Source organism: Apteryx rowi, unplaced genomic scaffold (assembly GCF_003343035.1).
Source record: "Apteryx rowi isolate R43461 unplaced genomic scaffold, aptRow1 scaffold_172, whole genome shotgun sequence".
NCBI classification, from domain to species: domain Eukaryota; kingdom Metazoa; phylum Chordata; class Aves; order Apterygiformes; family Apterygidae; genus Apteryx; species Apteryx rowi.
In genome coordinates, this window is record NW_020447997.1 from 527,250 (window position 1) to 541,422 (window position 14,173).

General features: G+C 39.5%; 2 protein-coding genes and 1 long non-coding RNA gene across 19 annotated transcripts in view; 1 reads left to right on the forward strand and 2 right to left on the reverse strand.

The window, feature by feature from the left end:
- Nucleotides 1-1,298: 1,298 nt before the first annotated feature.
- CCPG1 (cell cycle progression 1) overlaps nucleotides 1,299-14,173 on the reverse strand; it is a 38,838-nt gene continuing 25,963 nt past the window's right edge. For 11 of the 17 annotated variants that reach the window (XM_026060842.1, XM_026060841.1, XM_026060840.1 and 8 more), the window contains 3 exons: nucleotides 13,132-13,187; nucleotides 12,524-12,609; nucleotides 11,867-11,989 (listed from right to left, as the gene is read on the reverse strand). In XM_026060842.1, coding sequence (XP_025916627.1) covers nucleotides 11,924-11,989; nucleotides 12,524-12,609; nucleotides 13,132-13,187 — 208 coding nt within the window. In that variant the 3' untranslated portion in view covers nucleotides 11,867-11,923. Of the gene's footprint in view, nucleotides 1,358-11,528; nucleotides 12,610-13,131; nucleotides 13,188-14,173 lie in introns of those variants that run through there. The other 6 variants (XM_026060848.1, XM_026060839.1, XM_026060836.1 and 3 more) reach the window with 4 other exon arrangements.
- LOC112963631 lies at nucleotides 1,554-2,331 on the reverse strand. Its single transcript, XR_003252666.1, has 2 exons — nucleotides 2,214-2,331; nucleotides 1,554-2,086 (listed from the first exon to the last, which is right to left on the reverse strand). It is a non-coding gene; the product is annotated as an uncharacterized LOC112963631 (long non-coding RNA).
- On the forward strand, nucleotides 2,347-11,877 carry PIGB (phosphatidylinositol glycan anchor biosynthesis class B). The gene is made up of 12 exons (XM_026060862.1): nucleotides 2,347-2,440; nucleotides 2,482-2,617; nucleotides 2,921-3,038; nucleotides 3,622-3,726; nucleotides 3,892-4,022; nucleotides 4,590-4,730; nucleotides 5,155-5,206; nucleotides 5,654-5,865; nucleotides 7,164-7,228; nucleotides 9,609-9,819; nucleotides 10,634-10,814; nucleotides 11,387-11,877. The coding sequence occupies exons 1-12, from the start codon at nucleotides 2,347-2,349 to the stop codon at nucleotides 11,504-11,506; spliced, it is 1,566 nt and encodes a 521-aa protein (XP_025916647.1). The 3' UTR covers nucleotides 11,507-11,877.

Genomic DNA, 14,173 nt, shown 5'->3' on the forward strand with positions numbered 1-14,173 from the left:
GGACCTGCGGGATCCGCGGCGCAACGCCTTCTGCCTGCCCCGGCTCGCCGGCAGCTCTCATCGGACCGGCTCCGCGCCTCCTGCGAGTCGCTTTGCTCAGCCTCACGCAGCAGTTCTAATTAAACGAGTTGTACTCCTTTTCCGTCTCACTTTTCCTGAAAGCAGGTCGCATACCATTAAAAAAAAGAAGTCGTTACAGCAAGACAGGTTTTGAAGAGGAAATACTGGGTGCCGGGTAATTTCCAGCGCAGCCAGTTTGGTGAATTGTTTCCGCCCCCTGCCGGCTACCTTCCCTCAGCAGATGAAAGACTTTGCTGTTACCCAACACTCAGCTCGGCAAACCCACCTAAAATCTAGTAGTTTCAAGAAGTTAGCAAGCACGATCTTAAACTCAGTTGCCTCAATAGCCCTTTCTGTCTGCATCAGTTCAACTATTATCCTCTTTTTTGAGCATTTTTTAGTTCATTATCGTATCTTTACGGACCAGCTTCCAACCATTATGCTCACAAAGAAGTACTTTGTAGACTCTCACCTATGATTTTTTTATAATAGTCTTTTCAACATATAATGTTCTCATAAACAAAACTTGCTGAAGCAAAGCCACCCCAGTGGTTTTTCTGCATTTGTACATACAATTGATTTGTGGCTCTTCTTCATGCCCCAAACTAGCCTTATTTTGCCCTCCTCCTCACCCGCATTGCCTAGTCCACCTACTGCTATCCTCTCACCTTCACTCCTGCAACACCTATCCACTGCCTCCACTCATCACACACTTCCATGGCCTTAAATAAAAGCACACCCCGGGAAAGGTTTTCCTCCTTTATGGTATCAAAGCAAGATTCTACAGTAAGACCAAAATCTGAAAGAGTTTCTCCTCAAAGATCTGCAGGCTTTTCATTTAGATTCATTAAAATCTTGAAATACCTACTGACCTCGTTTCCTGTAGTCTCAGATTTTGCTTGCTTGGTCAGAGTGACGGGTTAGAGAAACGCTGCCTGCTGCGGGGCTAACACTGCTCTGCTGAACTGAAGCACTTCGCTAACTATGACCTGACTCTGGGCAAACTGCTCTCCCCAAAGAGCCTGTTAAATAGCCAGACCCACCCCAAGAGATGGATGGTGCAGCACAGCATGCCGTTCACAGCGGCTGGGGACGGACCAGAGAGCTCAGTCCACGTGCTCCATCTCCAGAGCGCTTCCAGCCACGGACGCCGTGTAAACGCCGTCCCCGTCGACGATCATGCATGGACACAGAGAGGTCAGGCAGTGCCAGACCCGAGGGGGGCTCAGCCATCCCTCCGCTCAGACCGCTCGTCAGTGCTTCACCCAAATGGGCTCTTTTCCTCCTCTTCGTGTCTCTAGTTAAACATGGGAAAGGACTGGAATATGCATATGCGCATATGTGTGTGTGTGTGCACAGATATAAACATATATATATATAAATAAATATATATATGAATAAAAGCCAAGAACAGAGCTGGGTGCGGCTCCCTCACCAGCCACCAGCACAACCACATTCCCACAGAGCAGAAATAAAGGACTGAACCAGCGACGAGTATTTGCATGAAAGTGGCATTTATAGAGGACCGATCAATGGCAAAGCACATCGGCATCGAACACAGCAGTACCACGGTGACTTTCCCAGCTCCAGACGGTTACAGGCCGGGACAGTGACGCGCCTCAAGCCGTTGGCACTTGGCGCACACGGAACGCGCCAGGCGGGGCTGGCACCGCGCACCCCCGGCAGCTGCCGCCGTTGCCGTCGCCTCGGGGCCGCCAGGAAGAAGGGGCCTCGGCGCGGGCGGCCACAGGCAGCTGCGGATCCACAGGCCAGGGCGGCCTCCTCCTCCTCGGCCGGGGTCGGGGCCTCTGTCCGGGCGCGGCCGCCTCAGGGCCTCTTCTCGGGGGCGCCGCCGGCGGGGGCGGGGCCGCCGGCGGGGGGGCGGGGCGGGAACACGGGCCCGTAGATGTAGAGCCCGCTGGCCACGCCCAGCGCCACGGCCAGCGCCACATGCCGCAGCGGCAGCCGCCCCCCCATGCCGGCAGGCGGCGCTGCAGCGTCCGGCCCGCCGCCGCCGCCGCCGCACCTGCGCACCGAGACACGCGTCAGGCCCCGCAGGGCCACCCCGGACCACCCCGCCACGCGGGGCAGGGGCGCAAAGCGCGGCGCTCGCCGCCCCAGCCGCCCCCTGCCCGGCGGCGGCAACCGCTCACCTGAAGGACCGAGGAGACCACGGAGCGGCGGCCTCCCGCCCGCTAGACTGACCGGAAGGAAGTGCCCTGCTCTCCCACGGGCCCTGAGCTGGCGCATGCGCCGCGGCGCGCCCCGCCCCGCCCCGCCCCACGGATGGAGGCGGCCGGCGGGCTGCTGGCGCGGGCCCGGCCGCGGCGGGCTGAGGCCGTGCGACTCCGCAAGCGGCGGTCGGTAAGCGGGGCGGGGGGTGCCGGCGGCGTGTCCCTGAGCCCGGCTGTGCTGCCGCAGGTCCGCCCGGCGAGAGGCCCTGGCTGGTGGCGCTGGCGGTGGCGCTGCGCGGGCTGAACTGCGCCCTGGTGCAGACGAGCTTCGTGCCCGACGAATACTGGCAGTCGCTGGAAGTTGCGCATCGCATGGTGTTCAAATATCCTTCGTTCGGGCAGCAGGAGCGAGCCACCGTTCAGCTTGCCCCGACGGCACCGTCGCCGGGGCAGTCGCGGGGGCGACGCTGCTCGGTTTCGCTCGTTTTGTACGTTTCTGTTACGCGGCGGAGTCACCGCTACTGTCCTGAGCGGGAGCAATGCTTGGACAGCTGTTAACTTAGTAACAAAAAAATCATTGCTTTGGGTCGCCAGGGTAAATGTTTTGATTGAGACAAGTCTGATACAGCTTAGGTAGTAACTTTTTTGTTTCAGTTGTTCACGATATATGTCCTTAATATTAATAATTATGGCTACCTGACTTGGGAATGGGAAAATGGCTTAAGGGGCTATTCATACCCACTGATCTTTGCGAGCATCTATAAAGTTTTACAGCTCCTGGCTAAGGATGATGTTCAACTGCTGGTAAGTATAATTATAATAAGAAATTTGGTCTGCTATTAAAATTTAATTTAAAAGCATTATATTTAAATTCACTATATTTTTGATCATTGTCCACATAACATACAAAGCCTAGAATCTGACAGTTAGACAGCTATGAGTGCACAGACTTCAAATTTGAAGACTCACTGAAGTTAACTGTTTTGCACGGGTGCAGAATCCATTCATAGAGCTCCAGTGACAGGATTGATGCCTGTGACTGCAGAGGGTTATTCCTGGCCTCCATCAGTCTTGAGTTTCACGCCAACATTGTTTGCCATTAGACCATCAACTCAGTATCAACAGCTACTTTTTCCCTCAATTGGACATGAATGACAAATTTTTTAAGTTCTGCTCTGAATTTCTGAAAAATCTCAGTTGAACTTCAGATTTTCATTGATTGTTTTGGCAAAAATACTAGTCTAACCAAAGGATCATACTATTTTTCAAAAAAAAAATATGAAAAGCTATAGAGAATAATCACTAATTTCCTTAATATTTTCATGTTTGAACTTGGAATTTAACAGGTTCTGTTGCAAGTAAGAAAGTTTTCTCTTTGCTTATGTAGATATGGGTCCCTAGACTTGTCCAAGCACTTCTGGCAGCTTTCGCTGATGTGAAGCTTTATTCATTAGTGAGACACCTTGAAAATGCAGAAACAGCAAAGTGGGTGGTGAGTCTTAGCCTTCAAAAAATATTATACATGTTAACTAACACTGTCCATTGCAGTGTAAGGAATAGCGAAACGATAGAAGAATTATCACCTTTATTTACAACTACAGAATTTATTGTGTTAACATTTTTTCCTGTGCACCCTGTTGTTCATAATTATTTTCAGTACTTCTGCCAGCTGTGCTCCTGGTTTACATGGTATTCCTGTACCAGAACTCTAACAAACACCATGGAAACTCTTCTTACCATTTTTGCTCTTTCCTACTATCCAATAAAAGGTTCCAAGATGGGGAGCAGGTGAGAAACTTTCTACTAACAGTACTGGTAATCTTTGGCTTGGGATAATAGCAAGCAACTGATACCATTTGAAATGCTGCCTTTTGTCTTAAAACATAAAGTAACCAAAACGCCTTATTCACACAGCAAGAGTTGTTTTAGACCACGGAAGGAACAGCAATTGTGGTATTTCCTCAGGGGTTTTTTGGAAGCAGTGACATAGCTGGTATATAAAATGACTATTCTCCACTCCAATTCCTCTAAGTCAAAACATCACTTTATGGGAAATCTTAATTTAGACTTTAGAGGACTGGAATGTGTGGTCACTACTAACTTTCTTTACCAGGTATCTATTTTAAAACACATATGTCCTTCTAGTTAGAAACTCCATGTAGTAAAGTAATTATATGGTTGTCAGCTCTCCTAGCAAAACAAAGTATCTGCACTCAGAGAATCAAAGTTATCTGCAGTACATAGAACTTCTGGTCTGAGACATGACAATATTTAAATTGTTAAAATGTAACTGTCTGCAAAAGAAGCGATCAAAGCTTCTGATAAGTTTATTTTTCTTATGTTCCTTCATTCTAGTTGCAAATATTTAACTTTAATAGCATTTGCAATTGTTATTCGTCCCACCGCTGTTATTCCATGGATACCTTTAGTCTTCAATCATTTTTGGCAAGAACAGAAGAAAGCAGACCTCATCTTACACAACTGCATTCCAGTTGGGTAAGTCCTTTCTGAATTTAATAAACTATGACTGTGCATAGCTTTATCTGAGGATCCATTTCACCACCGCATACTGCAGCAAAGACAGGAAACCCAAAAAAAGCTGATTTAAGGAAAGAACAAACTCCTTTTGCAAAAGCTTAAAGAGGAGCCATGCTCCCTTTAAATGACTGTGTATACTGCAAAAGAGCACACAGAGCAACTTCATGAGAAAAAGACATGAGCAGGATTTCAGCTTAATCTGGGATTGTTCCAAGGATCCTGGGTGACCGTGATGGCCACTGTAAAATGGCCAAGGGCATAGGTAATCTCAGAAGAGATTAGCAGCAACTGTTCAGAGAGTTTTGACAATCTAGAGAAAAGTACAATCTGGTACATAAACAATTCAACTGCTAATAATGCAACCAACTTTCCTTTTCTGCAGATTAGTCACAGTGGGAACCTCTTTAATAATTGACCGTGTGTTTTTTGGTAAGGTAAGATGCTCTAAACACAATTTTTAAGATAAAGGTTATTTTTAGCATTTTAACATGCACAGATGTTTCAGATTTCCCACTCCTTCATTGTCATATCTGTGACTTCTAATCCTTGTCTGTTTGGCCTATTACCTCTAAGTAATAAAACCTTAACCACCGACTTCTCAGTTATTTTAAATTGTCAGAATATTGTTTCAAATTAATAGGTTCAGCTCTCAATTAATTGAAACCTGTTATCAGCAAACTAGAAAACTTGTAGACTTCTGTTTTTAACTGCTAAAGACTATGAAGTCTGTGAGGAGTCTTAGTAGAAAAGAGGTAAGATTTTAAGTATGAATGAAAACTCTGTATCATTTAAGGGCAATGGTGACTATATAATTTAATTTATCTGTTGATTTTCACTTTGGATTCTTATTTAAATTTTTGTCCTCCTCCCCCATCTCCCAGTGGGTACTGGTTCAACTGAACTTCTTGAAATTCAATGTGCTGCAGAATTTGGGAACATTTTACGGTTCTCATCCTTGGCACTGGTACTTCACCCAGGGACTACCAGTTATCTTGGCTACCCATCTGCCTTTCTTTATTCATGGCTGTGTGCAGGCACCAAAAAGATATCGCATCTTTCTAATGGCAGTGATCTGGACGGTGTTAGTATACAGGTAATTTTTTGAAAGTGTCATAACTGTATTTCACTGGTTGTGTTCTTTTAATCAAAGCTTATGTTTTCTGTAGAACAAAAATAATGGTATTCAGGTTAAATAAGAAAACTTAAACTATCCAGCTACTCCAAGACTGCTGTCAATTATAGTTTCTCAAATTTTATCAAATCATATTTCTTGTATAATTAGCATACATCTATTTTTTAGAAGTGATTAGCCCCTTAAAATAATTCAGCATGAAATCCTAGGGAAAGTGAAAAAAATTCTGAATCACCTAACAGGTGTTTGCTGAAACAGCAGTAGGACTAGTTAGAAAACTGTTTACCTGATGCATATTAATGAAAATTGCATTTCATTTGGTTATTTAATATATCCTGAGTAAGACAAGAGGTTCTTAGACCCCTAAAACTTATTCCATTCACAAGTCTTACACACAGCTCTTAAGAACCTTTATTATAGGACTCTCTCATTTTAAGCTTAGAAGAAAGTAAGCTGTTCTAAAGCATCAGAATTGGCTGTAGATGAAATGCTTTCAAGCTCTTCATGTTGCCATTAAGCAACAGAAATTCTTAAAGGCAGAGAAAGATATGGCAGATTAATAAATACTAAGTAGTAAATAATATTCAGACTATAGCAGTAACAGAATACAGCCAAACAGTAGCGAGGCCACAAATAACATGTCTTCCTTCAGTCCAACTCAAAACCCTATTGACCTTCAGCCTTTTTTTCATCTCCCTCAGTCTTGTAAGAACCTGTTTCTTCTATTTTGGTTCCCTTGGCACAAGTCTTAACAGTAATCCAAAAAACCCTCAAAACTTGGCATGGGAAATAGTGTGGAAGCTGTGCATGCCAGCAAAATAATGCAAAGTTGTCTTAGCAGAGGTGAATGTTACTTTGTTAGATAAAAATACGTACTTACATCTTAGCTCACCATCCACACTTTCTTGCTTTGTATTACAGAAAACCAATTGGTAAAGTACTAGCTAGATTATCACATCTAGTATTCATAGACTCAAACCATTTAATTGCAGACAAATGTCAAATCACAGTAGCCAGGCACTTTTATTAGTATTCAGTTTAAACTGACCAAATAACCTTTTTAATTTGAACAAGTGAGATGTGTACTGATTGTGTTCTTGAAAAGTAATAGTTTGCATGTTTACTCTAAACTGATTAAATATCAAAAGCTTTTTCATATGTTTAAGTGCTCTTCTTTTAGTCCTGCGTGCTCTAAAACATATTTTGTCAACTGATGCATTTAACTTTCTTTCTGTAGTAGCATATCTGTTTTATTACAGCATGCTGAGCCATAAAGAATTCAGGTTCATCTACCCAGTGCTGCCATTTTGCATGTTTTTTTGTGGTAAGCATTTAGTTTTAAATGTCTTATAACTTTCCTTGTTTATAATTTAACCCAATATAGACTGTTAATAGTCAAGGTTTTGTATTTGACAAAGCTTTCTTAGAATGAGCCTAATCTTTGCTTACAGCTAGAAAAGACAGTAAAGAACAGCAAGTCACTGAAATACAGGTAGAGCATCCTTAGCATGGATAAAAGTATTTCCCGCAGAAAAAAGTTTAAGAATTGCATCACTTACTCCTAATTTTTTAGCAATGCCACCCTTACAGGGCCTTCCGTTCTTTTGTTCCTGCGTAGTATTTTTTCTTCATGCACTTCTCTCAAATATGCTGAAACACAAATGCCCTTATGAGTGTGCAAAAAGGAAATTCAGCTCTTAAAATTATCTGTTTTTAGATTCAGTTGTGTTAGTAGATGATGCTAGTCTTTCTGTCTGCTCTTGAGTAACCACCAGCTGGAGGCTATTTCCCACATAAGTTTGGGAGCAGTTAATTTGAGCACTTTTTCCTTCAGGCACAATAAGGTGAATTTGTTAAACTAGAAATACACCATTTAAACTAACATGATTAACTTTGAAATCAGGGATAGCTCACACAAACTGCTCCATTGGCATTTGAGGACTTTAATTTTTCTATCAGCACAGTTGGGTGTTGAAGAAAATCTGTCCACAGTTTAAACTGGAAGCTATATTGCTTCTGACAGCTAAGATTTTTCTAATGCATTAACAGCAACACTTGAAATACTCCCTTTTTTTGTTGTTGTTAAATACAGAAAAGAGCCTAATAAAGAAGTATTTTATATTTTACAACACCAAATATTAGCTAGACTAGCATAACATCTACAGAAAGTGACATCATGGTATAAAACCGAGTAAGCTAAAAAGTTACAAAGGAAAGATTAAGACTTCTAGAATATGCAGTTGTATAGCTTTAGTTTAAAATGCAAGTTCAAAACAGATGAACCAAAGAATCCTGTGTGATTTTATTTAACCTATTTTGTTAGTCTAATCAAAAGTAAATCTTATTTCAATAATTTTGTTCGCTACAGAGACCAGATATGTAATATGCCTTGGCTTAGTTCAACATCCAGTTCAATAGCAGATTTAAGATAACTAGTTCTACTTCTGCATGCAGAAAAACTCCAGTCAGATCACTTCTCTCTTTTATGTTGTTAATATCCCTCTTAACTTTCATGTTTATATGGGAATGAGGACATTTTCTTAATTTATCAAGAGCTAAATACCATCTGCTTGGATACTTTAGTAATGAAAAGACAACAAAAGATTTCTGATAACTCGGTGGTTACAAAGCAGTCTTTAAATTGCTGAAAATGTTATATATAAAAGCAGTAAAAAAGCTCGTTAATTTTAAAATCCTTTCCAAGCACACCTAAAGATAAGCTAGCAGTGTTTCACAAAAGCTGAAAAGAAAAAATGCCTATAATAGAATGTTTCCACTGGTGTTTAAACCACAGACTAATTACGGGACTTTGTTTTCATCTGAGATAAAGATCTACAATTTGTTAGAACACAGACCAACTGAAGACTATAATTTAATGTATTTCTTCTGAAACATGCCTATTCTAACTTGTTTTTTTTGATTCAGTAAAGGTGAATCAAAAGAAGAACTAGACTGCATAAAATACTTTCATCTCATAAGACTGAGAACAAGCACATAAGGGTCTTCAGATAGGTTAGAACAGGAAGGTGTCTTCTGTGAAAGGTTTATCCAAGGTTGTGGCTGTGAGAAACAGGTTCCTACAGCTATCTCCCATCAGGAGAAATGTCTCTCTTCCTAGTATTAGTTCCTTCAATAAAGGGGGGAAAACATGGAGAAAGATGGAGGAATAAGCTTTTCCAAGGGCAGTGACTCAAACTAGTAACAATAAGGACCATACCAAATTTATGAAGGGAATGCTGTAGCTATCAGCATGTTAGAGAAAAAGAATGCCAGTTGGCCAGTAGCAGAGCATGTCATTCATTCTAGCTCTACTTGGACATTTGTAAACCAGAACACATCAGTAAGTCATCACACGTCATTCATGCAAACTACTGAATGGACTATTACATCCTCACAATAAATGAAAGTTCAGCTCTAAAGAGGTAAAGCACTGGCTTTGAAATTTTACTTCTAGATTCCAAGAGACAGGTACAGGCTTAACATTTACATTGTTATATCCAACAAGAGGACAAAGTTTAACCTTTGAATTTCCATTCAAACAGTAAAGACTGGAGAGGACAGTGTATTAAGAAAATACTTCAAAACAAGGTATTGCTTTAAATTGAGTAATGATTTTCCAGTAAATTATACTACTTTCATAAAAGACTGTATGTGAAATTGTTAGTATTTACCTATCTCTAAAACTTACTTTTATGTTTCTCTAGGATATTCTTTGAAACATTTGAAAGCCTGCAAGAAATCTGCAGCAAGTTTCCTGCTTTTATCAAACTTGCTCCCAGCCCTGTATACAGGCTTGATTCACCAGCGAGGCTCTCTTGACGTTATGAGTCATGTACAGCAACTGTGTAATAACTCTTACCAGTCACAAGCTTCCATCTTCATCATGATGCCATGCCACTCTACTCCATTTTACAGGTAATAAAAATAGCTAAGAGTGCATAATATTAAAATTCATGTACTTAAGCAGAAATTAAGTTTTTTTTCCCCAAACTTAATAAATTGAGATGAATAAATGAACACAGGAAAGGTTTGGGGTTTTTTTATACAGTTAATATAGAATGAATTGGGAAAATGAAATAAATGCTTACTCCACAGAATAAAATGCAGCATCTAGTGGGTTTTTTTGTTTTTTTTGTTTGTTTGTTTTGGTTTTTTTTAATGGCTTTGCACAAGGATATGCAGTAGTCCTATGCAGTAGTCAGGTAGTCCTGATTTCTGACAGTAATTCATATTGCTTCATTGTGATAACTTTTGTAGCAAAATTAAAAACTACTTGTTACAATCAGAATATGTTATTTTAATTTTGCCTTCATTTCTGCTACTAGAAGGTAAAGAAATGTAATTATAACATACAATGACTGAAGTCACTTTTCCAAGAATTTTGCAATGCATCAAGTTAGTAAACAAAACATCAAGGCAGATTTACAAAGTGAAGCTGATGTTGAAAAGTACCTTTTATTTAAGGAACTGATGTTATGCAGATGGTGTTTTTGTTAAGATAAATCTGCCTTCTGTGAACTGCTAAAAATATAGTCACAAGAGCTTGGATCTGAATGTACTCATTGAACTTGTTCTTTCATATAAAATACAGAAGGAAAGAAAACATTATGGCTCAGGGGAAAAAAAGTAATTATTCCACCTTCTTTATCTTTAGGTGATGAGTCATTTCAAGTCTTGGATTTTGGTCAGTTTATCCAGAAGTGTTTTGTTTTGTTTTTTTTCTCCCTAGCCACGTTCATTGTCCTCTAAAAATGAGATTCCTTCAGTGTCCCCCGGACCTAACTGGAAATAAGAGCTATATTGATGAAGCAGATTTATTTTACTCTAATCCACTTGCCTGGCTCAATGAGGAGTTTTACAATGATACGTTATTACCCAGCCACTTGATCTTCTTCAGTGTGCTAGAACAGGTATGGTAACTGCAAGGATCTAGTCTTGAAGGCAAGTTACAAAAGAAATTAAGGTAGAGTTATAATTAAGGTTTTGAAAGCTATTGTCCATAGCTTTTTAAAACACATAACTTTATTAAAACCCTCTAGTTCATAATATAGTATACCCACTGTTCCAGTGATATGTATTTAGCATTCATGTATGCCCTCTGCGCAAATTCTACATGCCATAAAGTATTCTTTTATGGAATTTTCCTCAAGCCATACTAAAAATGTGTAGTCTGTTCCCATAATTATATGCTTTTAAGTAAGTGACTTTATAGACACATAAAAAGTAACAAGGCTTCTAGTCAGAGTATGCTTTCCCCTCAATTCTTTTACAAAGTCTGTGTACTCAACTCTGTCTGGTGAAGATCCACTCCTGATAGGATCAAACAGGATAGGAATCTCTTGTTCCAGCAGCTTTTCCTAAATAAAGGACAAAACTTCCAGGTGGTAGTTGAATTGATGGTTTCCAGAAGACTTTGGAACACAGTTTTGATGCTTCCAAATACAGTTTTTGACTATGCAAACTCATATATGTTCATTTACAGGAAATATCATCATTTCTAGCTTTAAAGGACTATGAGAAATCTGCCACTGTCTTTCACACTCATGTACCTCAAGGACGAGTTGGAAGCCACATCTATGTCTACAGAAAAAAGCTGAAATGAATCATACCTGAAGATCAGTTTCTAGACTTAAGACCTAATGAAAGCAGTTTTACATAGTTGTACTATGCTTAAAAGATTTTATACTGCAGAAAAGAGAGGGTAGTGAGTCTGAAACCGGGTAAGTAAAACTGGGGAGTTTGATTAGGCAGCTATTGACGGTTTTGAAACATCTAAACCTTTTCCTGAAGGTAGCTTCAGTGGCAATATTGGGGGGGAGGGGGTCTAGAAACACAACACTAGAGAACATCATCAAGACCAAAGCTATCACATGACTATTTCTACAGTAAGAAATCAGATAAGACTGGACCATTTTTTTATATGACTGTATAGCTATGCTAGATTTGTTTTATAAATAAAGACTTTTACCCACACTGTCTCTTTATTTTTCTTCCACAATATGCAGATATGCAAGACATTTCAAGTGCTTAAATCAGCAAGCTGATTAGAGTGCAGCACAGCAAATTTTTCACAATTCAACAGGCTCTTGAATCCCCAAAAGACAAGAAACAAGTATAAGATTACAAGACACTAACATACATTGCCATAACATCCTATTTTTTGAAGGATGAGATGAAGTTATTATATCAAACACTGGAGTTAATTATGGGTACATTATGCATGACTCAAGCTTGAACTACACTAATGGAATGCAATTAAGCATATTTTTCATACACAAGTCATTGCATGCCTAGTTTCTGTAACAATACTGCTGGTACCCAAACTATCATCACTTCCAAAGAACAGTTAAAGCAACAGTACAGAATATGCAAATTAGAAAGCTTGACTTCTGCCTCTTAACAACAATGTAAAAGTCAAATCATTTAGAGTAAAAGCTTGCATCTTGCTACTTTGTTGAAAAACAATTAGTTTTCAGAGAGGATGTGAATTATTCATTTTAATCTTATTTTTACCGTACATAAATTACTTAATATTTTGGATCAAAGGGTAATTGCCCCAATTCTATTTCAAGATTTGCCATGTGTCTTCCATTACTGCGACCATGTTTATACCATTTACCTTCTCTTTTATTACGGTGGTGGTACTTCTGAGCTTGTTTTTCATGTCTGGAATTTTCAGTTTGTGTAAAAGGCCTTTTAGGTTGACTGCAAGGAGTAAACAAAAGCTTATTACTACTCTTAAGAAAACACCTCTCTAAAAGCATTTTGAAACAAAATTACATTGTCAAGAACAGCTTTTAATAGGGCGAGGTTGGCTGAAAAGAAAAATTCAAATCAGTATTGGGAAATAGTCCTTTCTGTTGTAAAGCAAATAGGTAGATTTGTTGTTGTTTTTTGTTTTTGTTTTTTTTACCATCATTAAGATAGTGCATTTAAAAGTAATTGTCCGTTTCTAAAAATAGAAGTGCTCTGCAGCTGGTTGCCCAAAGTTCTATAAAGAATAAGCCAGGTGAACAGCTCTCTACCATGATGCTTGAGTAGAGGTCTGAATCTATGATTTTTCAGTTATTCTATTCCATTCTGCTCTAGAAAATAATGAAAACTTCCTAGAAACTTACAAAAACATAGTTCATAAACACAGGCACTTCAGGGAGTTTCATGTACATAACTACAATCAGAACTTTACTATAAAGAGAAGGCTGGTGATGATGAAACACTATTGCTCACCTGTTGTGGTTTCTGATGCAAAGAGTTCCAACAGGACATAATACTGTGCTCTTAGCCTATGATTATAAGATAGGCTTCTGCTAAATTGAGGTAAGGCTATTATCCTTAATGTAATACAAAATTTTGTATGATACTATCAGTAAACAGATTTAAAATTCTCTTTCTGCAAACTGAATGAAAGTGCTCAAAAATTAAGTATATAAATTAATCAAAAATTAAAGTCCGTTGTCATAATGAATGGATAAGAGGTACTTGAACTATAAATAAAACTATCACCTATGACATTGTCATGTATTTTTTAAAACTACACATTAGAAAATGCTTTTTAACTGATAGAAGTATCATCCTCAGTGCTCAACCTTTCATAAGAAAAAGTACTACATCACATAAGATTAAATAATCCCAAACTAGTTAAGTATTCAGATATCTTCCTGCAAAAAACACATGAAATAGTAAACAGCGCAAATCCAAAAGATAAACCTTACTAAAGAACTGCATCTTGATCTAAATATTAAATATGCTTTGCACTGAATATGAGCATGGGGAAAAGTTGTGTTATGTCCAGGACACCTAATTTTTAAATATATAATATACATAAGTTTAAAAAGGTTTTTTCTTGCGTGATCAGAATAAACATTAGCACAAGAGAATGAGCAATCAATTTTGTAGTAATAGTGACATTAAAGTCCACATAAAATGTATAAACGTAATTGTTCCAGAAAGTGCAAGTTCCACATAATGCATTAAGGTTGTTTGTTTGCTTAATTTTCTTTCACCTATGTCTATGCAGTAGAAACAGTCCATTATCTCTAGCTCCTTTGGGCCAGCCAGGCAGTATACTGCAACTGCTCCCCAGAAGCATTGAGAATAGCATGAAATACAGGAAACCATGTAGCAGTGTGGGAAACAATTCATGTCAAGGTCTTTTGTATGTAAAGTCTGAACAAAATTTAGTCAGGGTCAAGATCTGAACAGGAGAGCCATTTGAGTAGCTCTGCTCTATTCAGCACTGTGCTAAGCTACACAAGAGTATGGAAACTCC